The sequence below is a fragment of the Haliotis rufescens genome, unplaced genomic scaffold (assembly GCF_023055435.1).
Source record: "Haliotis rufescens isolate VD_foot unplaced genomic scaffold, xgHalRufe1.0.p SCAF_7, whole genome shotgun sequence".
Classification (NCBI taxonomy): domain Eukaryota; kingdom Metazoa; phylum Mollusca; class Gastropoda; order Lepetellida; family Haliotidae; genus Haliotis; species Haliotis rufescens.
The window spans coordinates 54891800-54915604 of record NW_025964361.1 but is presented as its reverse complement, the minus strand read 5'-3'; the positions used below and the strand labels follow the sequence as shown (position 1 = coordinate 54915604).

The 23805-nt window shown below is 40.9% G+C and overlaps 1 protein-coding gene across 7 annotated transcripts in view; it reads right to left on the bottom strand.

Moving 5' to 3' along the window:
• Window positions 1-987: 987 nt before the first annotated feature.
• Window positions 988-23805, bottom strand: part of LOC124133716 — a 110379-nt gene continuing 87561 nt past the window's right edge. For all 7 annotated transcript variants that reach the window (XM_046498200.2, XM_046498204.2, XM_046498201.2 and 4 more), the window contains 3 exons: window positions 11314-11366; window positions 9884-9949; window positions 988-7286 (listed from right to left, as the gene is read on the bottom strand). In XM_046498200.2, coding sequence (XP_046354156.1) covers window positions 7164-7286; window positions 9884-9949; window positions 11314-11366 — 242 coding nt within the window. In that variant the 3' untranslated portion in view covers window positions 988-7163. The remainder of the gene's footprint in view (window positions 7287-9883; window positions 9950-11313; window positions 11367-23805) is intronic.

Below are 23805 nucleotides of genomic sequence, written 5' to 3'. Positions count from 1 at the left end.
TTACTGCTGCTAATCACGTTACACAAGACACACTATCCAGCTGGAGACATCGCAACTACTGAGCATGCCAGCTGACTCCCATTCCATCAGTAACCTGCTGGTAATCAGGGCATGTGGACTTGTACATATATTGACATGTCACCATGATGTATGATGTGTGTGTACACCAGACTATGAGCTTGACAGCAGCCATATTGTCCTTTAGCGTCTCCTTTGTCACATGTTCACTCCTATGGGGATTGCCCCCCCCGAGGTCAGAGGATGGGTGGTCAGACTTGGTTGATTGCATGACATTGCAGCCTCTGATGGTGGGGATGGATCAATGCTCATAATACTGAAGGGGTGGTCGGGTAGCCTAGTGGTTAAAGCGTTAGCTCGTCACGCCGAAGACCCGGGTTCGATTCCCGACATGGGTACAATGTGTGAAGCCCATTTCTGGTGTCCCCTGCTGTGATATTGCTGGAATATTGCTAAAAGCAGTGTAAAACCATATTCACTCACTCATACTACTGATCACAGACTGTCCTGGAACAGAATCAATTCTTTACAGGCTGTTGGTATTTAGCTGAAATATTGCTGAGTGTGGCATTAAACAACAGACATCCCTCCAAAGAAGAATAGGTCCAACTACCCAATGCTTGTTGCAAAAAGACTCTACTAAGACTTGACTCACCAACGACTACACAACTTTGATCATGCTTATGCAATAACCCACTGATTTGCTTCAACAAGAGATGTATTTTCACAAGTACAGTAAACTATGGTTATAACGAACTCAAAAGGACCACTAATTATAATTCATTTTAACCATATGTTGTTTAGCATATATATACAGCACATGTGCTGCAAATGGATGGTACCCAAATACAATCCGTTACATCCATCAGTTCGTCATAAGGGTGTTCGTAATAAACATAGTTTACTGTACTTTTATTGGGTCTTTAATGCATCTGAGATGTTTCATGACAAAATAAAACTAAAACAATATTTATTCATAAGATTTTATTTAAACACATGAAACCTTGAGACAATTCTAGATAAAAAAAACATGAACAATGAAAACATATGACCCTTATGAAACATAGCACAAGAAATGATGGATGTGCATTTAACACAGTGTATACACGGGCATAGGAGACCAAAGACATTTTTTCAACTGCCTAGAAAACTAAATATTTTTTCAGTAACATGCCATTTTTGCTTCCTGGGTAAATACATATTTTTGGGCTTTTCAGTGGTAATTTTCGATTACAATTTCACACAGGTTTATTTTTTTAAAAATTGAATTATTTTTTTTTAACAAAAATAGAAATATCCAGGTTAATTGTTTAGTATTTTTAAAACTGATACTACTTGTTCCTATGCCACTCTGTATATGACAGTCAATGTACTGGTGCCTAAATCATATAACGTGTATTTAAAACCATCAATGTGTTAAATTAACAGTGAACACCGACACTATGGAATAACCCTCTTTTGATTATTTTAGTGGATATTAAAAATGTCTGATTTAGTGATGTCTCATTCCACAACCATGAGCAGGAAAAAAATCACCTTTTTTTCCTTTCTCACAACATTGAGTTGATCTTTTTGTAAGTGAATTTTTTAATGATTTTTTTTTTCTTGAGCTTTGTATGTATATATATGATTGAGCATAGATCTACAGTTGCAGACTAAATACTACATCTACACATTGGAAACATCAGTTAACAAGTTTGTACATAACCAACCTCAACAAGAAATACTGACGGCTGTGCTATAACAGGGTATAACTGACTGTAACAGGATTAGGGAAAATAGAATGTCGAGCTCTAAACAGCACTGCTACCACTAACGATGCAAGCAGTCAAACAATATCTCTCTACCACCTAAACCAGACCATTGAGAAATGTGACGGTGCATTATCAAAATATGGATGGTGTTGATTGGCTGTAAAGCAGGTATGAGATTTCCAAGTTTAACCATGTTCACATTTCGTCATGGCTGTCAGTTCATACTAAAAGTGAGTATGGAGAATTAATCTGAATAAGGATATAGGTAAGATATAAATTGTGGATTAATTTAACTAAAACGAAATATGTTAGTTATTAGATTGAGTTTGGGGCATTTTTCATCTTTCAGCTATGATCATAACAAGAATCAGACAGACCAGGATCCTAAGGACTTCTTTTCATACAAATTCTGTTTTTATTGGTTCATTATTTGAAATTTGGATTTTTTTTTGTTGAAGAACAACACTTATTATTCAATTGCCAGTTATTCACAAACACGAAATCAGCATTTTGAACACCATGGATATGAACATGAAAAGGGACAATTAATTTGACATTTACAGCGATGTCAAACATACACAGTTACTGACTGTTACCTGTACTGAATAAGTCTAAATATTTCACAAAACCCATTTTGAAAATGCACTGCACCACTTCTTCCCTGATGACATTGAAGTCTTTAGTTCGACAAAAGGATGTCAAGTGACCATGTCCGAGACTGACCATCACATCATGGACACTACACAAACATATCTTACTACATACCTAGCGGAATGACCATGCCTCATCCTCAGCTTGTCAACCATTGGCCAACATCACTGACACAATGGGGCAATGTCTTCAAATATTCTGTATCCAAATATCAAATATTTTCATCTTAAAAGAATGGTTGATCCTTTCTTATTAACACCAATTTTAACAATGTAAGGTCATCTTTCTTTTGTTTTACATCATTTGTTAAAAACATATTTCGATGAACATGATAATTCTTGAACACACCAAAACACATTTTGGATACCAATAAACACCTTTTTTTTAAAAATATTTAACAAGAATCTTAACATGAAGTAGATGGATTACAAATATCATTAAGTGATCATATCTATATTATAAAGTAAAACCAAAAGCACTGGTAATTATTAAAACTCCACGTTCAACTGAATTCATTCTAAAAGCTCATCAATCATTGGCTCCTCCTCCAAAATGAGGAGACCTGAATATTCAGGCTAGCCATGAGAGCAAGGTCTCCATCCCAGGTAGCCCACCAAAGCAGCCCTCCTTATCAGTGAACAACAGTTAGAGATGGTAACAATGATAAATGGTGTCATAATACTCAACAGTACAAATATCATACAAATTACAAAACACCAACAATATCAGGGTGCCATGACAGGATGGAAAATATAAAAATAAATGCTGTAAAATTTCTACTAAGAAATAAACATGATTCCTAGTTGTATATTTCGGTCGACCTACTTCTCTAACATGTCATGACTATTCGTTGAAATTCTTTTCTCATATTTTCGTGTGTCGTCAATGATGTGTTGATGGAGAGATGGTGGGATGAATTTTTGTTAAGCCTTCAAAAAAGTTACCATGTAAACATTTGATGTAGTTATCGCAGAACACATACACATACACTTCTATCTTTCCTGACACTGTAAATGGCTATCATTTGACTGTGAAAATGCTATGAACGAGTAGATGTGAAAACATCTGTATAAAATCTAGTTTAAGTAGAAATATATTTTATTATGACTAAAGTTTTTAATTATCATCAGAACCTACTTTTTACAAATTCGTCTAAATATTCAAGTTTAATACTGCGTATCCTATTTACACATGAATAATGAACAACAAATTCATTCTATTCTCTATAAATTACAAAAATCTATCGGTAAATACTCTGAATTTGTACATGCTTTTTCAGAATCTAATCTCGGCATACACATGCCAGGCTACTAGCTATTATACAAAATAGGTCCTACAGATAACATGGTTCTTGAGATTCATAATTGATCATTATATGTACAATAATTTTTCAATAAATAAATGGCGCTATTAAATCAGATGTTTCATAAATATTCCACGACAAAAGTATTCACATAAGATTGTTCAATCTAAAATGTTAAAATATTAATAAATATAAAATCCATTTCATCTACTTTACATTCATTCTAACCAATATGTTTCATGTATAAAAGATCCTTTTTCTAGGCCCATATAAATGTAAATAATAAAATGTTAGTAGAAATTTTACAGTAATATTTATTACTTACACATGCAAAAGAAAAATAGAATTTTGTAATAAAAAGTTACGGTTTAAATACTTATCTATACGACCATATATTAGTTTTCTATATCTGGCCACACGGAAACCATCTGCGCAAGAAGCAACAACTTTGCATAAGGAACCAATATGGGGGAGAGGATAGCCAATCAGCAGTGGATAGTCACTTCAACCTAAATTTAATATCAAAATTGGTTTAAATATCAAAATATACCGTATTCGACGTAATAAGCACCTCGCTCCAATAAGCACCCATGGCAACATTTGCTAATATATTGGCTAGTGAACAATCCCAATTAGCACCCCTTCAATTGATCAATGTACACAAGACTTATTTATTCGCATATAATACACACTTGTGTGTTATATGCACCCTTAATTATGGGCAATTAAATTCTGGAAAAATATATCTGTCGTACATGAACACTTCAGGCTGTCAACATAAACCACGAAATTTATCTTTCAACTCTGTTTTTCTCATCAAAATAATATTCTAATGAGAGCCCCCTAATTTTGAGAGTGCCCTGAGTGCTTATTACGTCGAATATGGTAATTCAATCAGTTTCGAAAATGAAATGCTGGGGCCCATTTTAACAATCAATCTAAACGGCCCTCTCACCAATAACTAAACCCAATCCACATAACCATGCTTCTTTTAGCAATATAGATCTAACAATAGGCACAATATCTTCCATAATTGAAAATCACATTCCATTTCATTGTGAAGTGCTGTTCACAGTTTTAGTATAATGTGACACTGACTTTCATATTCTCATGGCTGGGCTCGGTACCGTCCAGTGTTAGATTTCTTGAAAGATGTTTTAAAGTTTCATATTCCTGGCTTAATTTTTGGGATGAGGTTATTTCAAATATGATAAATTGAGGCCGAAAAGAGTCAGAAAATATTTGAGATCTAACAAACAGAATTACTCCAAACTTTTGAAATTTCAACTTCATGCAAATCTAACACTTTTTATTATTTGATTTTTAAATATTCATTATAAAAAATTCATAACTAACACGTGAGACAGGAACATTTTATAAAATTAACAACACTTAACTTTTTACATTACTTTTTTTTTTTTGCATAGGCCCATCGTCTATTGGGGTTTATCTTATAGTATTGCTCCTGCAAGAGTTTGAACAATTTTGTTTGGATTTGTAACAATGATATCTTTCACTTCTATTTCTATGCTTTCAGATTTTGGTCAGTATAAATAGCACCTATTTACATCAGGTTTCATTGATTCAAGTTAGCTTTCCGGATTTCTTTTATGGGCAAATTAAGCTGGGTATATAGGCACATGCTGTATAGGTTTGGCATACAATAACATGTAGACTTGGATAATGTGAACAATAGACTCAGCTACATGAACACGGAGACAGCAGATTAAACAGAAACAGCATGACTAGTGATAGCATTTCCTCTACTGTCAACAATCTGTTAAAAAAACAAGGCATCCATATGCTGCCCTGATACCAACAATCTCCGATTCTCACGTCGTGTTTCAGTGTAAACCATGCACAATGATTCTTGGGTAATAGAGTCCTCGTTTGGAGATGCGTCCCACATCAGATTTGAGTATTTCTGGAGAAAAGTCTGCTGGCAAGTTGAGCAAAAGTATCAACAGGACCATTCAAGAAACTAGAACAAAATGGCCGATCACGCCAAGCACTAACATCATGTAAGTCAGCCTACAGACATAGAAAACACTTGTATGGAAATGTGGAGTTAAAATGGTCACATATAAGAGTCATCAGCGGAACTGATTTTTTGTGCAGGTTGACTTCTGTCACCGTGACCTTGACCTTGACCTGTGTCGGGATGAACATGAGTGGGTTGATAGAGACGAGCTCTTTGATCCCACGAAAAGGGGGACAACTTGGGAGCAGATGAATGTCAAGATGTCTGATTCCAGTGCAGTCCGGTGGAGGTGTGTTGATGGTCGTATGAAGAGGTGGTAAGGTCCTGTAGGACCTGTACATTGTCTTGGCACATATAATTCACATACAGTGCTGCAGGCAGAATTTCCTGGATGACCACAGTGGCCAATCGTCTTGGATAGTCATTCAAAATAGATTTGGTTTCATTTGGCATTTCTCTTGTAAAACCTGTTTCGGTCTGTGCATAAAAGTATCATTCTTAGCCTTTTCAGTAACGTAAAGGTAATGTTATAAAATCCTGGTACCCTTCCTTTAATGTCCATGAACTGATCATAAGTGATCTCCATCCTCCATGTACTGGGGGACATCCACATAGGCAATGTTTTCTGTAAATGATTTTGAACAGAACCCAAAAGGGTTAGTTCCACACAACTGCCAAATATTCTTAAGTAGACCTCAAGATATTTCTTAAAAAGACAAACAAAGGTTTACGGGCTTCACTAAATGTCCATGGTCCAGACAGCACAAATGGACCTTCTATGATCCTGAAGTAGGTCTCTTCTTGAAACAATATCCTTCTTTTTACCTTTACCTCCACCCACAAGCATATGTATGAAGCACTATAGATTTTATGTTGGATCAAAGTCCTGTTGATGTATGACAAGGACCAGATATGCCATGAGATCCATCAATGCCAAAGTCCTTAACACTATGTTACACAAAGATCTCGAGATGTTTAACAAGCACTAGATGTTACCAGATCCTCCACAAGCAATTCTAGATGCTGCCAGATGGTCCACAAGCACTATTAGATGCACCCAAATATTCCACAAGCACTTCTAGGCACTCCACTAGCACGTCTAGCTTTTCCAGCATGTTCCAGCATGGACCTCCAATATGTTCTCAAGGACCTCCAATATGTTCCAAAAGGACCTCCAATGTCATCCACAAGGACCTCCAATATGTTCTCAGGGACCTCCAATATGTTTCAAAAGGACCTCCAATATGTTCTCAAGGACCTCCAATATGTTCCACAAGGACCTCCTCCAATATGTTCCTGTGGTGTTGCTGTAGGTCCCCAAGCTGCTCCCATCTGGCTTGTTATTGCTATGTCCCCCCTAGAGCCTGCAGCTGTTGATGGTGCACTCAGGTCTCAGGCACGGTGTAAAGTTTCTTTTGAAAAATATTGCACTCTATCCAACCACTGTTGGGCGTGACTACATGTTGGTGTCAAGGACGGAGTGTTTGGAATGCTCCTCAGTCTCGTAGGCGTTGAGCGTGACGAACCGGTTGTCCTTCAGGTGAGTGATGTTAGCGCTGATCGAGATCAGGAAATGGATCTGGAACAAGGAGAAGGCAGGTCAGAATTTGGTGGAAATTTCAAATAAGGAGATCAAGAACTGTGTATGAGCTTAAACCTGCATAATAGGAAGGTTTCTATGGTGAAATTTCTTTCAATAATATTGTCCTCACTCATGTATCTCAAAACTCTGTCAACGTATAATCAGACCAAAGTGGTGGAGTTACCAATACCACAGGTGGAGTTACCAATACCATATATGGAGTTACCAATAACACAGGTGGCATTACCAATACCATATATGCAATTACGAATACCATATATGGAGTTACCAATACCACAGGTGGAGTTACCAATACCATATATGCAATTACGAATACCATATATGGAGTTACCAATACCACAGGTGGAGTTACCAATACCCTACATGGAGTTACCAATACCATATATGGAGTTACCAATACCATATATGGAGTTTCCAATACCATATATGGAGTTATCAATACCATATATGGAGTTACCAATACCCTACATGGAGTTACCAATACCATATATGGAGTTACCAATACCCTACATGGAGTTATCAATACCATATATGGAGTTACCAATACCCTACATGGAGTTACCAATACCATATATGGAGTTATCAATACCCTACATGGAGATACCAATACCATATATGGAGTTACCAATACCCTACATGGAGTTACCAATACCATATATGGAGTTATCAATACCCTACATGGAGATACAAATACCATCTATGGAGTTACCAATACCATATATGGAGTTACCAATACCCTACATGGAGTTACCAATACCCTACATGGAGTTACCAATACCCTACATGGAGTTACCAATACCATATATGGAGTTACCAATACCCTACATGGAGTTACCAATACCCTACATGGAGTTACTAATATACTACATGGAGTTACCAATACCGAATATGGAGTTACCAATACCCCAGTGGTCTATACTGTTGTGTCTTTTACTTTTGTAAGACTTATTGCAGACTTATTGCTGACTTATTGCAGACTTATTGCAGACCTATCTGTGGAGAGACAACTGTCATGCCAAATAATATATCATATAAAAAATTGGTATAGTCCTTCTCCAATATACATTAAAGCTGTATGAAGAGACAGATCGTGAGAGTAATTGTAGAATGAACCATTTATCGAAAGCAATTACCAATGATATAAATCATCTGTATCATATCCATAAGGTCTAAGTGCAGATATATGTATTGATTCAGTGGCTACGTCAATAGAGGCAGGCCCTGCCATGTGTCTAGCACAATAATCATATTATTACACATTGACCAAATGCTCTTTGAAGTCCTGTAAGGTAATTGCATCCCAAATCAGCCAATATTGACCCCTGTATCGGACACTCTACTGTCAGTGGTGATGAACAGTCTGGGGCCAGGTGAGCTGAGGAGTGGCTCAGAGTTTTCAGATGGCAGTAAGAGACAGGATTTTTGGTAAAATTACATATTTGAACTTTTGTAATAATTGGGTATTTCATAAAATTCAAAAATGAAACAAAGAATGCAAATGCAATCTAGGTCCCCCAAACATTCCAAATGTACATCATTCCTTTGCTTCCAAGATAATGTTTGTTCCTTTGTTGTTTAACGCTGCACTCAGCAATATTCCAGCTATATGACAGCGGTCTGTAAATAATCGAGTCTGGACCAGACAATCCAGGGACTGACATCATGAGCATCGATCCATGCAATTGAGATACGATGAAATGCATCAACCAAGTCAGGGAGCCTGACCACCCGATCCCGTTAGTCGTTAGTCGCCTCTTACAAGATAATGGCATAGATTAAACCTCACATTGGCCAGCTTATAATCATTGACCTCTCAGTGCCATATGGGTTCACTGAATGGTAAAAATCTAAGACCTGCATCAATTCCAGCTTCCCCAAGCTGAGACATCTTGATACAACTAGAGCCTGTTAAAATGGCCCGAAACCCAAACTCACTCACGCTAATGCACAATTTACCTCTTTCATCATCAAATGAACGACATTCAGGTTTGAACTTGGATATACGATTAGCTTCAGAAAGGTGGAATATAAATACATTAAGTCTGGAAATGCTTGAAGTCAGAGTAATTGAAAAGGATGGAATCGCTACTTTCTTCATTGGGCCAGAAGATGCAGCACCAAACAGAGGAGAGTCTTTGTAATACACTCCGTAACACTAACAGTCTTCCCTGTACAAGATTACTCAATGCTACTTAAATTTATCCTCGATTGGGGCAGGTGATAAAGATAACAGGGCCCTTATGTTAGGATATCACACATGTGACAGCCAGAGCTGTCAGGAGTATTATGTACATCTAATCTGTCTCTTTCAGCCTCAGGCCACAGCTTGGATTTGGAAAAGGAATCTCTACAATTGGTGCTTTGTTACACCTTTGCTCTCTTGATCTGAAGTGAATAGATTATTCTTGTCATTCTGAATTGCAATAAGATAAATACGCAATCCACTTATGATCAATCTCACTTGCAAATATTTACCCACATTCAACACAATCTGTCATTAAATAAATGATTGGTCCAAAAGGAATGGTTACTAAGCAATTCCATTATTGTCTTGTAACCATGGTAACACCTACCAAGCTTACGACCACCAGCAGGGCAGAGAAGTAGCAAGCGGAATAACAGACGAGCACATCCTTGGCCTGAAACAGGAAACAGAGAGTCAATGTCTGCAACAATTCACCCACACTGACAAATCAATAGATTAGGTGAATCGGTGTCCAGATTGAAAATGCCAAGCATCCAACTATTGTTAACCTTGTTTCTCCAAGAAAAGGCATCGCATAAATACAGATTTCTTGAAGACCACAAGCAAGAAATGGAGGGTCATGTTACAAGTATGAATGTCACACGATATGTTTTCTAAAGTTCATCATTAATCTCAGCTCGGTTCCAGGAAGCCATTAAGATGGAGATATTTCCAATATGATAGTGTTCAATATCAGCTTCAATGATGAGCAAATAGCACTGGCGTTAAACTAACAATCAAATTTGTTTTGTTGATTTAAATACCATCATGTGACTTTACAGATCTTTCATGTGAACAAATTCCAAACTACAAGAACCGGCATTTAGTATTCAGGTGAAAGAGCTAATGTTAAATACACAGCTGGAACAATTCCAATGCGCCCACCACTACTGTAATCGAAACTTTAAATTGGCTAATTTTTCACAAGAGTCTAATTTCGATTGCAGTGGCTTCATAACCTCAAAACCGATTTATCTGCTATAAAGTCCATCTGAGCGTGTATTTTACAGTCACCATGGATACGATGCTTGGTTTTATATCATATCTGTCCACTTCAAAGAATTCTTAATTTGTAAAACAAATACCAAGTATCCATGTTCCTGGATCATCAGCTGAAAGCCTGTGCCCTGGTCAAGGATACACAAAGGGTATGTTCCTCAGAATGAGACCGCCCAAGGGATGGGATTTTACCCTTTTTCTGGAGATATTTTTTATGAAAACTGTAGGATTAAAGTTTCACAAAGTCAGAATTAAATTTATTGGGTGTAGGCAATATTGAACACATGACTTCTGGCACAAACACAGACACACGAACATACAGACACACACATATATAAACGCACTCAGCACGTGCCTTTTGTTCCTCAATGTCAAGGGACCTGGACTCCCTTGTCTTAATGGGCTACTGTATGTAAATGTTAACTATTGGCAATACTCGTTCAGGGCTATAAACCTACGAAGTTCCTGAACAGTGATGTATTACATCTTCCGTTTTAATGCCATGGCTGCATGCCAGTTCATTACAAACAATTGTCCAAATCGAGATTACTAAAGGTAGTTTGCAGTTAATGTATAACGAACAATAATGTATGTATTTATGTCGATTGATTATTCCAGGTTTGGGCTCGTGAGCTGGAACGAATTACCCTAATGATGGCTATAGTATTTATGGAAAGTGTTCCAATTTATCCTCCATTGGGGCTGACAAAATGGATCAAATGGCCCTTATCTTGTATAAGAAATTAAATGTAAACCAACCTTGGTAGTGAAGACGTTGAGCTCTTCGCCACACATATTTCTCTCCGAGAATCCTGAAAAAAATATTTGAAAAAATTATCTCGTGCTAAAAGTACATCATGTAAATGTTATGGCTTACGTCAACTCCGGTCTCCATTAAACAACACCCGCTTGTGTGAGAAAACCCAGCAGTTGATAAACTCATCGTTTGCACTTGAAGCAAAGCAAAACAACCTATTCTATTTCCTGAATTAGCCGTCAAGTCTCCAGCCCGTTCCTCTGTGAGAGGAACTAACATTTTTACATCACCCCACGCCGATATTGATAGACATAACGATTATTGAAAATAACGGCTAAAACTAAAAAGGACTACCCGTCTCCTTGGTAATAAACTTAACGAGGTGTCGTGGAAATCACCCAGACGAGAATTACATGAGGGATTAGTTGACAAAAACTCCTCACCAGATCGTTCTGGGCTCATAACAAAAATATGCTCTTTTTAACCAAGTTTTAATTGCTTAAGCGGAATAAATATAATTACCGCTCCATATCGGCTTGTGCCATGGAGCTTCAATTCAGACTCAACTCTGGCAGTATCTTAATTACGACCCCTTTTAAGAAATACAACAACTCTCAATACAATATGCGTGGAACCGAAGTACAATTTACTCGCCAATAAGACGAGGTTAGTCAGCGTGTCAATCAAGAAAGTGCGGCGGTTTCTTTGCAAACCTTCTTTCGTATACATTCGCAATCATTTTCCGCGCTCTAAAAGCCAGAATTTACAACAGAATAGAGGTGAACGAGGGAGTAAAACGTCCCATTTCCAGAAGTGATCGATGTTAAAGGAGATGAAGAGCTGAGTGAACGATGCAGCGGTGCATGTGATGCCATTGTCGATCATAGCTCTCTCGGTACCCGAGGAACGATGGTGCGACAGATCGATAGGGCCCCAGTCCGTCGTCCCGGTTGTGGCGATTCGCAGGCCTGACCCACATATCACGGACGGAGAAAGGGGAGCAATCAAGGCAATGACAAACAAACGCCATTTGCCCGCCCGCGGCAGGGAAACGCTGATGGTCGCAATCACGGTAATTTAGTATTACCGACCTTGACGGATGACTTTGGACGTAATCGTTCGACCTCCCAGCTCTGAACAAGCCTAGGAGTGAGATTCCATTGTTACAGTTTAGGTGACGTTTGGTCTATTTTGGACCTCGTAAGAAGATTATGTTGGGCCAAGGGCTAACACTAAGATTACTGTAGCAGGTTGTATGGGAGAGCGTCCAAACGTCAATTATCTGGCCAGGGCTTGTTGTAAAGTCATCATTTCTTTCTAGAAACTATTACCAGACTATTACTTTTCATCCTCCACACAAGACATCGTTATTGCCGTCTTGCCGTTCATTAAGGCATCTTGTCATGGGAAAACACCACTAAGTCCTGAATGGCACGTTTTCTAAACTGGTGTTAAGAGGGGATACCTTTGCCATATAGGGTCTTAGCTTGGTCCTCGGGGACCTGTTGCCTCATCTGGTTGTGGAAGACTGCAGAATACAATTCCTGATTGTTGTCACCTTCACTTTTACATAGAGAGTTTGTGTAGGTTTGCAGAAATGTTTTGCTTTGGAAGGGCGATTTAACGTTAATGACCTGTCCCCATATATCACGACAAGACCTCCTCATGGCTGCTTCCGGTTAGACGACGTTTGATACCCGTGAAGATCCGGGTGAGACTTCGGTCTTCAGCAACCCATGCTTGTCGTAAGAGACGACTATTGAGCGGTCAGGCTCGCTGGCTTGGTTGATGCATGTTATCGTATCCTAATTGCGTAGATTGATGTTTATGATGTCAATCACTGGATTTTCTGGTCAGACGAGTGAGTGAGTTGGGTTTAACGCCGCTTTTAACATTATTCCAGTTATATCACGCCGTGTCAGCTTAATGTGGAAGGAAAGCCCGAAGTGATGCAGGTCTCATACGTTTACCACTTCGGTGAAACCCACGAGCACGGGTATGGTGCTGACAAACCTAGAAACATTATCGGGGCGAACCGGGATTCGAACCCACAATCATAGGTTTCTGGCGTGCCCAAGGGATTCGCGGCGCCTTAGACGACTGGGCCACCCGTGCCCCCCTCTGGTCAGACGAGATTATATAGCTGGATTATTGCTGAGTTGGTGTTTAACGACAAGATGACGTTGGATATGCCCCTCCAGCAAAATTAATAATAATTACTATTTGAGAACATGAACACACTTAGAACGTGGTCAAACGTAACAAATGTCATATTTGGGACAAAAGTTTGTCACATATTTTAGATTTTGGAAAATACGACTCTTAACTACGACCTTAATTTAAGCATTACGGGATTTACACGTTGCAGAACACAGGAAACGGTTGCGAAATAAGGATAATGTTTTTCAGCCAACGCTCCATAAATGGTTCCACAAGAAACAAATAAAAAGCTGCGCGATTCCAATAAAACGAGGGAAAAAATCAATTTACATCTATAGGTTGGAGTAAATGATGGTAGGAGCATTTTATCGATCACATTCAGAGAAAGATTTGGAGGAACCCTAACGGCCGTTGTTGTCAGCGTCTTCTACTGAGGGCTTGCTGTGAAGACCAGTTTGAGGATTCCAGTCACCAAGATTATTAATCAACGCGATCTAGCAGCGATACCACCCACCACTGTCCAATTTATGTGATTTCCCCATTCCCTCGGAGGTTTAATGTCCGATGTTCAGGATGCCATCCAATATGAGCTCATGGTACAATCTAGTCCTAAACCTTGTCCCCTTTTAGTAGCGTTCCATGCAATTCGGAATACTCCCCTACAAGAGTTTCTTTATTGGTTAATGTAGCATCAAGATCGTCTCTCCAGTGGCACTGTCCTGTGCATCATCCACGTGGTCTAGAGGGTTAGAACGTCCGCGGTAGAACGGAAGGTCCGGGGTTCGATTCCCAGCCGTGTCATACCAAAATATATCAGAAGATGGTACTTGTTGTTACCCTGTCTGGCGTACTGACATTGAGGGGATAAAACAAGGACTGGTCGGTCCGGAGTCAGTAAATTGTGTCGGAGTGGTGTATCCAATACTATCCATGTTAAAGTGAGTGAGTGAGTGAGTTGGGTTTAACGCCGCTTTTAACAGTATTCCAGTTATATCGTGTCAGCTTAATGTGGGAGGAAAGCCCGAAGTGATGTGGGAGGAAAGCCCGAAGTGATGCAGGTCTCAGACGTTTACTACTTCGGTGAAACCCACGAGCACGGGTATGGTGCTGACAAACCGAGAAACATAATCGGGGCGAACCGGGATTCGAACCCACAATCATAGGTTTCTGGCGTGCCCAAGGGACGCAACTCTGCACAGCGAATCGCGGCGCCTTAGACGACTGGGCCACCCGTGCCCCCTCTATCCATGTTAAATGGTTGGCTAGTGCCATAAGATGGACATTAGTCCTGACTAGTACAAGCAGCTGCAAACACACTCACGTAGCTCTATATAAGTGCAATAATTTTGAACGCAACGTTAAACCCCATTTCCCCTAATAAAAAGGAAGAAACCGTGTCACTAACAGAAACCGATTACATGTAGGTCTGACAGACATGGCGTTATTTCAAATGTCTACAGAGGTAGTTTGACAATGGGTGACTTTGGTGAGGGCGGGGAAGGGTTGGAGTGGGGCTTGTGTGGTGTGTGGATACGAACCGTTGTTGTCAACACGTTCAGCAATAATCAACCAAGATCCATGTCCCATTAGAGACGCCTCACGTTTTTGTCAAGACCTCTGAGCAGCAACCAGTGATGCCAACCGAAAAAAGCTGAAGCTATGCGAGTGGTGACATCACTTCCGGTTGAATTCAGAGGGACATTTCCCCTCGTGGGTGTTGAAGATTGATGGGTCTGTTCAAAAGTATTCCTCCTCCAGTATATGACGATTAGAAAGATGGATTTACGTCCCTTCTGAGACCATTACTGCCAGTGAAAAAGAAACCAAAGGCCAGGCTTCACTACCGGTTGTGTCTTAGGGAACATATTCTTCCTCGTTTGAGTCGAGAACCGATAGTTCGGTACCATGTTCCTTCTTTCAATTTTTTTGGACGGAGAGAGCGAGTTGAACTCAAGTGAACTCAGAGCAGACCCTGAAGGCTTCACACATGTCACATCAGTGTCGGGGCTCCAATATAGCCTGTTGAGAAACAATATTTCTTTCCAGATAACACGATTGCCAAAATGTTCAATTTGATTACATGTTGACGCAAGGAATAGATTGGTTGGTCTCAAGATGGGAATAAAACCACACAAAGTCCTGAACTAACCAATTAACTGTCGCGGCAGATCGTTGTTAGGCCACATGGTAGATTGCACGTTTCAATTACGACAGAACTTACATATCATGCTAAAAGCTTTGTCGACAAATTTTCAAATGGTTGCCATGGCATCTTGCACAAAGAAATGATGTGACAGTAACCAAGTTTAGGGTCTAGGGTCAAGACAAACCAAAAGAGACCTTCTTCGCGTGTGGTGGGGAACGGTATGGCCAACCATGTTCGCGGAACTGACTCACCTGATGTCCCCAAGAACTTCATTTCACTCAAGGGTATTCTCAAGGGCACGTGGGCCAGCTCAAATGAAGTGAACACGAGGTTTCTTCTACAGTACATGGTTCGAGGGTAAGGGAAATAGCAAGATGGCGGATGGAAAGGCGCACAATATGAATGATATTGTATATATTTCATAAAAAATGAATCCGGGTCAGTAGAGGTCTTCAGCAATCCATGCTTGCCGTAAAAGGCGACAATGCTTGTCTTAAAGAGGCGACTAATGGGATCGGGTGGTCCGGCTCAGACTCGCGGCAGACCACGCGAATCAAGAAAGAGTCACGGGACAAAAATGAAAATACTTAAACTATTCTTTATATGTACATGTTACGCTCTTATGGGTGGTAGAATAGGTCTTCAGCAACCCATGCTTGGCGTAAAAGGCGACTATGCTTGTCATAAGAGGCGACTAACCGGATCGGGTGGTCAGGCTCGCTGACTTAGTTGATGCATGTCATCGTATCCCAATTGTGTGGGTCGATGCTCATGTTGTCAATAGCTGGAATATTGCTGAGTGCGGCGTAAAACAAGCAAACAAAAAACATGATAAATGTTCCTTATGAAATGTGACAAGGAAGAGATGATTTCATTTAAATGGTGCCCGCCCACCCTCTGTTGAAATGTATTCTCCAGGACACACGCATCAGTCAACAGTCGGAGACGTGTTCTACAGCACATGGTTCCAGGGTAGAGGGACATTACAAGGCAGTGCATACGAAAGGCACACACAAAGTGCACTTCTTATTCCTTCAATTCAAAACTAATTTGTAATGCCGGCTGTGGTATTTTTCTCACTAAAATGAGGTCCCCGAAACATCTGCTGCAATTCAGGAAACAGGTTGAGGTCTTCTTCGCCTCCTACTGACCGGTAAGAGGAAAGAAAGATGGCCGAAGGAAAGGCTGACATATAATTCCTATTAATTTCACTGATACAATGAATGTAAAACTACGGCTTTCAGGTTTATGATGTGTTAGAAGCTGAAAAACTCCATTATTTTGGATGACTCATGAAGAAGGGCTAATGTTACGGAATATTTTTTCTCATTTACAAGAAAAGTAAAAAACACCAAGATTTTTTTATACCGATTTGGATTCCATCTGGAAAGAGTATGTCCAGGAAGACGCCCCCATGTATCATACAGCCTCATGAGTCATCAACGGGTTGGTACTTGGTGAGTGGGTCTTTGTTTGTAAACGCAGCACTCAGCAATTTTCTCGCTGTATGACGGCGGTCTGTAAATAATCGAGTCTGGTCCTGACAATCCAGTGATTGTTATCATGAGCATCGACCTGCGCAATTGGGATCGATGACATGCATCAACCAAGTCAGCCAGCCTGACCACCCGATCCCGTTAGTCGCCTCTTACAAGCATTGTCGCCACTTGGGCCAAACATGGGTTGCTGAAGACCTATTCTACTCCGGATCTTCACGGGTCGAGTGAGTGAGTAAGTGGCTTTTGGTTTAACGCCGCTTGAATAGTAAATCAGTTATATATACAACTCAAAAGAAGTTAAGGAACACTTATTTTGCGTAGTTCATAAGGGAAGAAGAATCCCGAAAGGATGCAGAATCAATGTTCACCACTTTGATGAAACCCACGAGCACCCATGGTGCTGACAAACCAAGGGAACTGGGATTCGAACCCATGGGCAAAGGTTTCTGACACACCTTGGGAATTAAACACGGAGATTTCTGCAATGAATTGTGGCACCTTAGACAACTATAAAAGAAACGTTTTCTAGTCCAGCGCCTTTTTGTAGTTTTGTAGTGACAATCGTTGTTAATTAACCCCTACTGAATAGATGGTTCTTCATAACTCCATGCTGCTCATACCAACATTCCACACTAATACACAGCATTGTAACCAGCCGTGAAGGGATGCGTGTAAAGTGATGTTGGCAGATGTCAGAAATACACGATGCTATCCAATAACCGACTTCACATCACAAGAACCTTCAACACGGACGTGCCCTCCAGCGTGGATTCAATTGCAGGGAAACAGTAATGTAGCGGTTGTCATGTTTCAACTCGGCAAGAACATATGTCTGATGTTGATGAACATGAGCCTAGGTTTGTGAGGTGACATTCTGAGGGGAAATAGGGTTTAAGATTATTGCACTTCACGGGTCGTAACATGCATGAGTGAATGGGTGAGTCAGTATGGTTTTACGCCGCTTTTAGCAATATTCTAGCAATATCATAGCGGGGGACACAAGAGTGAGTGAGTGTGTGAGTGAGTGAGTATGGTTTTACGCCGCTTTTAGCAATATTCCAGCAATATCATAGCGGGGGACACCGGGAATCGAACCCGGGTCTTCGGCGTAACGTTGGGGGACACCAGAAATAGGCTTCACACATTGTACCCATGTTGGGAATCGAACCCGGGGCTTCGGCGTGACGATCGAAGGCTTTAACCACTAGACTACCCATCCGCCCCCGCCGCCTTAAAACGTATTTCAGCTGCATTAATACATGTAGTCATAGTGATGGTCCTGCACCATGACTGTGGAATATATTTTTTTTGTGGAAAAAAAATCTAGAAACGTATACAAAAGCAAGTATAGCCAGCTTTAGCTAGCTCTATTCCACATGAAATCAGCACAGGGAATTTTTTATTTTTTATATTTAGAGTCAAGAAGGGTATTGTGTAATATAAGATTTTATACATTAAATGGTAGTCTATCATAATGAGAGAGAAAGACTTAAGTAACTTAGGTCGTCTAAGTGAAGTTTAACACCTTGGTACAGCCCGACATGGACATATACTGGATCATTATCGGGGCGAAGCGGATCATGGCACGGCCAAGGAATGTAACTTGCATACCCTTGCAAACACCAACCCAGGACATACAATGACGTCCAGTCTGACGATTGTATTTCCAATTTAAATATATATCAGCCGTAAAACCGTAACAAAAATGATTCTGTAACACCAAGGTAAAAGAGTGAACAAAGAGATTTTTGGACGCCTGGGTGAGTTTGTACCATCTGGGAAATCAAACTCGTCTTCAGTGTGATGAGTGAACGCCTGGAGTACTGAGCTACCCCACCACCGTAAGAGCACGTTACTGGTGGTGTTGGCACGATCTGCACAACCTGTTCGGATAGGGCACTTGTTCCCCCCCTGAACACGTTCAAAATTCCTTGACAAAAACAGGGTCCGGATTTTTAGGCCCCACCATATTGCTAAATTCAAGACGTCCACGCCAAGAATAAACAGTCTCGATTATCTGCTCAACCAGATTACACAGGGCGTAAAATGCAACATAGTTACGCAAATCATTTGAATGGATAACTGAACATCAGTGATGAGGCCATGTGTTGGCGAAAAGGTTAAGCATATCCTGCTCTAAGATTGGTTTGGTTGGTTGGTTTGTTGTTTTACGCCGCACTCAGCAATATTCCAGCTATATGACGGTCTGTAAATAATCGTGTCTGGACCAGACAATCCGGTGATTGACATCATGAGTATCGATCCACGCAATTGGAATCGATGACATGCAACCACCAAGTCAGCGAGCCTGACCACCCGATCCCGTTAGTCGCCTCTTACGACAAGCATAGTCGCCTCTAACCCCGAACTTCACGGATCTCTGCTCTAAGACATCTTTGAGATAACAGCCGAAAGGTGGAATTGAAGTAACTGTTTGTTGAGTTGTCAAGGAAACTCTTTTCTCGCATCCATTGGCACCTATTCCAGAACCCTGTAGCGGCTTACCTGCCACTAATCAGAAGTAGCTAGAGTAAATATATCGCGTTCCCATAGCATATGTACCATATCAAAAATAGACCCGTGAGTACGCAGCTAAACTGGTATGATGATATGCATACCACGCGTTGTTCAATATTCCAGGGAGTCGGACCAGTTTGAGAACCCGCCAGCCTCCTTGATCGAATTCCGTTTGTTTGTAGTTGAATGTGCACCAAAGTATTCTACTGCCTATCCGTCCAACACAGTATAAAGTTGATGCCAATCCAGCCACTGGGACAATGGATATTACTGTTTAAGAATTCGACTGAGCCGAGATGAGAATACAACGCAACCAACTGAGATGAATTTCTACACCTGCGGGTTAGAAATTCAAATCCAGATGAAGGCATGTATGGAATTCAATCCTTATCGTGCAAATAGGATATTGATTCGGCTTTATATATACATCAGGTACAATATTCTTAGCTTTCTTGTGTCCCTAAGTGTTAGCTTTGTCTTTGATGGACGATTGAAATCCTCTGACGCAAGATACTGACTGAAATCCTTTGATAGAATATAATGGTTCTTCGTTTTCGGGATTGTTTCTAAAATAAGATGGAAACATCAGCACAAGAACCCAATACAGTAACACAATTAACGCCTGGCGTTAGAATTGATGTGATGCATCATTCCAGTACTATACAGCTTGCAGCACTATATACCCCAATTGGCTTGCAAAGTTGCGTCCCTTTGCCGTGCTGAATCCGCTGAAGGATCCACGGAACGTGTTTGAATCTAGGTATGTCTGCCGCACGTAAGTGATCGTGGGTACCATCAAGGTTATTAAAGTCAACTCAACGATCATTTACCCAATCAACAGTAAAACATTCTTCTGACGACCACACTCAGGTAAGCTCAATTCCATAGGTCATCTCGGCCAAAGATGGTAATGTCCCCGGACCCGTGAAGATCCGGGGTAGAATAGTTCTTCAGCAACCCATGTTTGCCATAAAAGACTACTATGCTGTCCGAAAGAGGAGACAAATGGGATCGGGTGGCCAGGCTCGCTGACTTGGTTGATGCACGTCATCGTACCCTAGTTGCGTAGATCGATGCTCATGATATCAATCACTGGATTGTGTGGTCCAGACTCGATTATTTACAGACCGCCGTCATATAGCTGGAGTATTGCTGAGGGTGGCGTTAAACAAGAAACAAAGTGGTCCCAGTGTGGTCCCATATGGGAACTGGACTAGTTTCACTAGTGTCAACTACATGACGCATTCTTGTGTCATAGCGACTGATTTATGACTACCATTGTCTGCAGTACATTTGACTTCAAGGGCAATTTACCCTGTAGCCATGTCTCCATAACTTAATTGTCATTACGTTTTAGGCGCTAATCCCCGTTGTTAATCCTCACCAACATTTCATTGTATTTTGACTGTCAGTCAGCCTGGACTACCATATTACTTCCCTTTAACTACGGCTTTTTATAGTATGGCATTTATTGCCCTAATTGATCATCCCATGAACTGTGTTTGTTAATCACGCTCATATGTCCAAAGCAACGTCGTTGTCTCTTTGTCTGTCCATTGTTGTTCATTACTATATATGTGCTACCATTACACAGTTACTACGGTGTTAGTCAGGCTTGGTATTCCGAGTGCTGGCATAGAGACGACCTCGAGCAGGATGTGCTGCTCGTAGGAAACGCCCTGAGGTGAGCTGGAGCTCCGCTCACCTCTTGTACGCCTGAGCTGAAGAGTCTGCTCATTGCTGTGTTTGTGTTGTCAGAGCAGGTATTCCGCTCATTGTGCAATTGTTGTTTATTGTTTACATGTTGTGCATAAAGCGTTCCTGGACAGTGATGTCGATTTTGTCCTTTATTCCCCCAAGAGCTAATTCCCCGTCAACATGCACGTTGACACTTGCATCAGACTGTCAGGAAAACACATTAAGCATATTAGCTTTAGCATCTCTACCTTCTACCCAAGGGGGCACCAGGGAGGAAAAGAATAAACCCCAGCATGACTCCAACAGGCGATTGAAAAGAGGATTGGGTGGTCACAGTTTTTGAACATGTAGACTGCGTGACATTGTGCCCCGAAGGCGTGGATCGTTGGTCATGCTGTCAGCTCGTCGTTTCCCTGGCCCATTATCGCCATTCACAGACCATCGGATATAGCTGGAATATTGCTGACTGGAAGTAAAACATCCTTCACACACTCCAGTTGATCCAAAGCCAGGGTTCTAATTTGATTATAAGGTTCAGGAGGCAGAGTCTTCCATCGAGCCAATATGCAGGACTCATTGGTTCTAAGTTTTCCCCAGGAACGTAATTAGCCGTAGGCGAACAAAATCAGCCTTGGACTGTGTACTCGGAAACTGGTGGTCCCAGACGACTTACAGAGAGCACTGACCAAGACTCTCTTAAAAGACAGGTCACCCAATGAATCACACTTTCAGAATTTAGTTTCATGGCTACATTCCATCACTGAAGTTCTTCAAGTTTCAGAACACTGCCGTTCATGACTAGGTTGATGAGAGTCCTACAGAGTCTGGTAATTGATTGACACTATTACACTAGAGACGAAGCGTTAATACTTATTTGTTAGTGTGTATGGATTAGCACCAGACGCCTTTACCACGAAGAAACCTTAAAAGTTATAAAAATATGCACGTGACCCAGTCGTTTAAGGCGCCGCGATTCGCTGTGCAGAGATGCGTCCCTTGGGCACGCCAGAAACCTATGATTGTGGGTTCGAAACCTGGTTCGCCCCGATTATGTTTCTAGGTTTCTCAACACTATACCATGCTCGTGGGTTTCCCGTAGTGGTAAGCGTCTGAGACCTGCATCACTTCGGGCTTTCCTCCCACATAAAGCTGACACGCCGTGATATAACTGGAGTACTGTTAAAAGCGGCGTTAAACCCAACTCACTCACTCACTTTGATCATGATGAAGTTGGTTGTCATATTTACAGTTATTATAGCTGTAATTACTAATTCCTAAGTGTATAGATTAACACCAGGCGTTGTGAGTGAGTGAGTTCTGTTTAACGTTGCTTTGAACAGTGTTCCAGTTATATCATGACGTTTCAGCTTAAGATGGAAAACAATCTCGAAGTCTCAGACGTTTACCAAATGGTGCTAGCATACATAGAAAGATAGAAACATAATCACGACGAACCGGGATTCGAACCAACGATCAAAGGTTTTGGGCGTGCCCAAGGGACGTTACTCTGCACAGCGAATTGCGGCGCCCTCCTTATCGGGTGTAGACAAACCAGATAACAGATATTATCATCACGTCACGGGAGTACGATGACACACTAGGACAGCCAGCCACATTCCAGAACAGTCAAGAGGGTCCATCAAGACACTAAGTAACTTTCTTGCAAAACCCAACATTCTCCTCCTTTTCCGCAAAACATATTTTTTCAACAAATACACTTCTGGTCGATAGTTTGCTAAATGGGCCCAGTTTCACTACGATAGCCTAGTCCCCGCACTCATGTCCAACACTCCGCTAAAAGACGCCATTGGTACAATGTCGTTGCAACTTTAAGGACACACAAAGTGGACACTATCCGACCATTATGAAGCCAAGGATAACTTCGCAGCATCAGGGCGCCACCACCTCTAGCATCCGCAGCCATTACGCATGTTGGCTGTTACAGTAATTCAGTACGTCGGTGAAAGGAGTCAGCGCATTGTGGCGTGATAATTAACTCTGTCATCTTCAACCACGACTGCTTTCCGATTCTGGAATATGTCAATGTTTGAAACCGTTGTGTTCATCTATGTCGTCTGCTGTCAATAATTTGAATCGTTGTCTTCACAGGGAATGTCGTCTGCTGAAACATATTTTCCCCCTGACTGACACACTTTCATGGATATTAACAGCTATCTGCTATCTATTCTACAGATGTGACGTATAATTCGAATTCACACGCTTTGTCTGCCTTGTTGATCAAAATTAGTGTCTTGCCTTCGCGCGGTGTCGTCTGCTCTGGACATGCTGGTTGTAAGGTGTACATTGTGGTATCATGAGCCAATAAGTTTTGATGATTTGAAGTGACATTTTGATATTGTTTCTTCTGCTTCTTATGCCAGCACTTGCCATCTGCTCGTCAGGCTTTCCAGCTTGCTGTTCATCGTCATACGCATAAGGGCATTTGTTTGTTTGTTTGTTTGTTGTTCAACGCC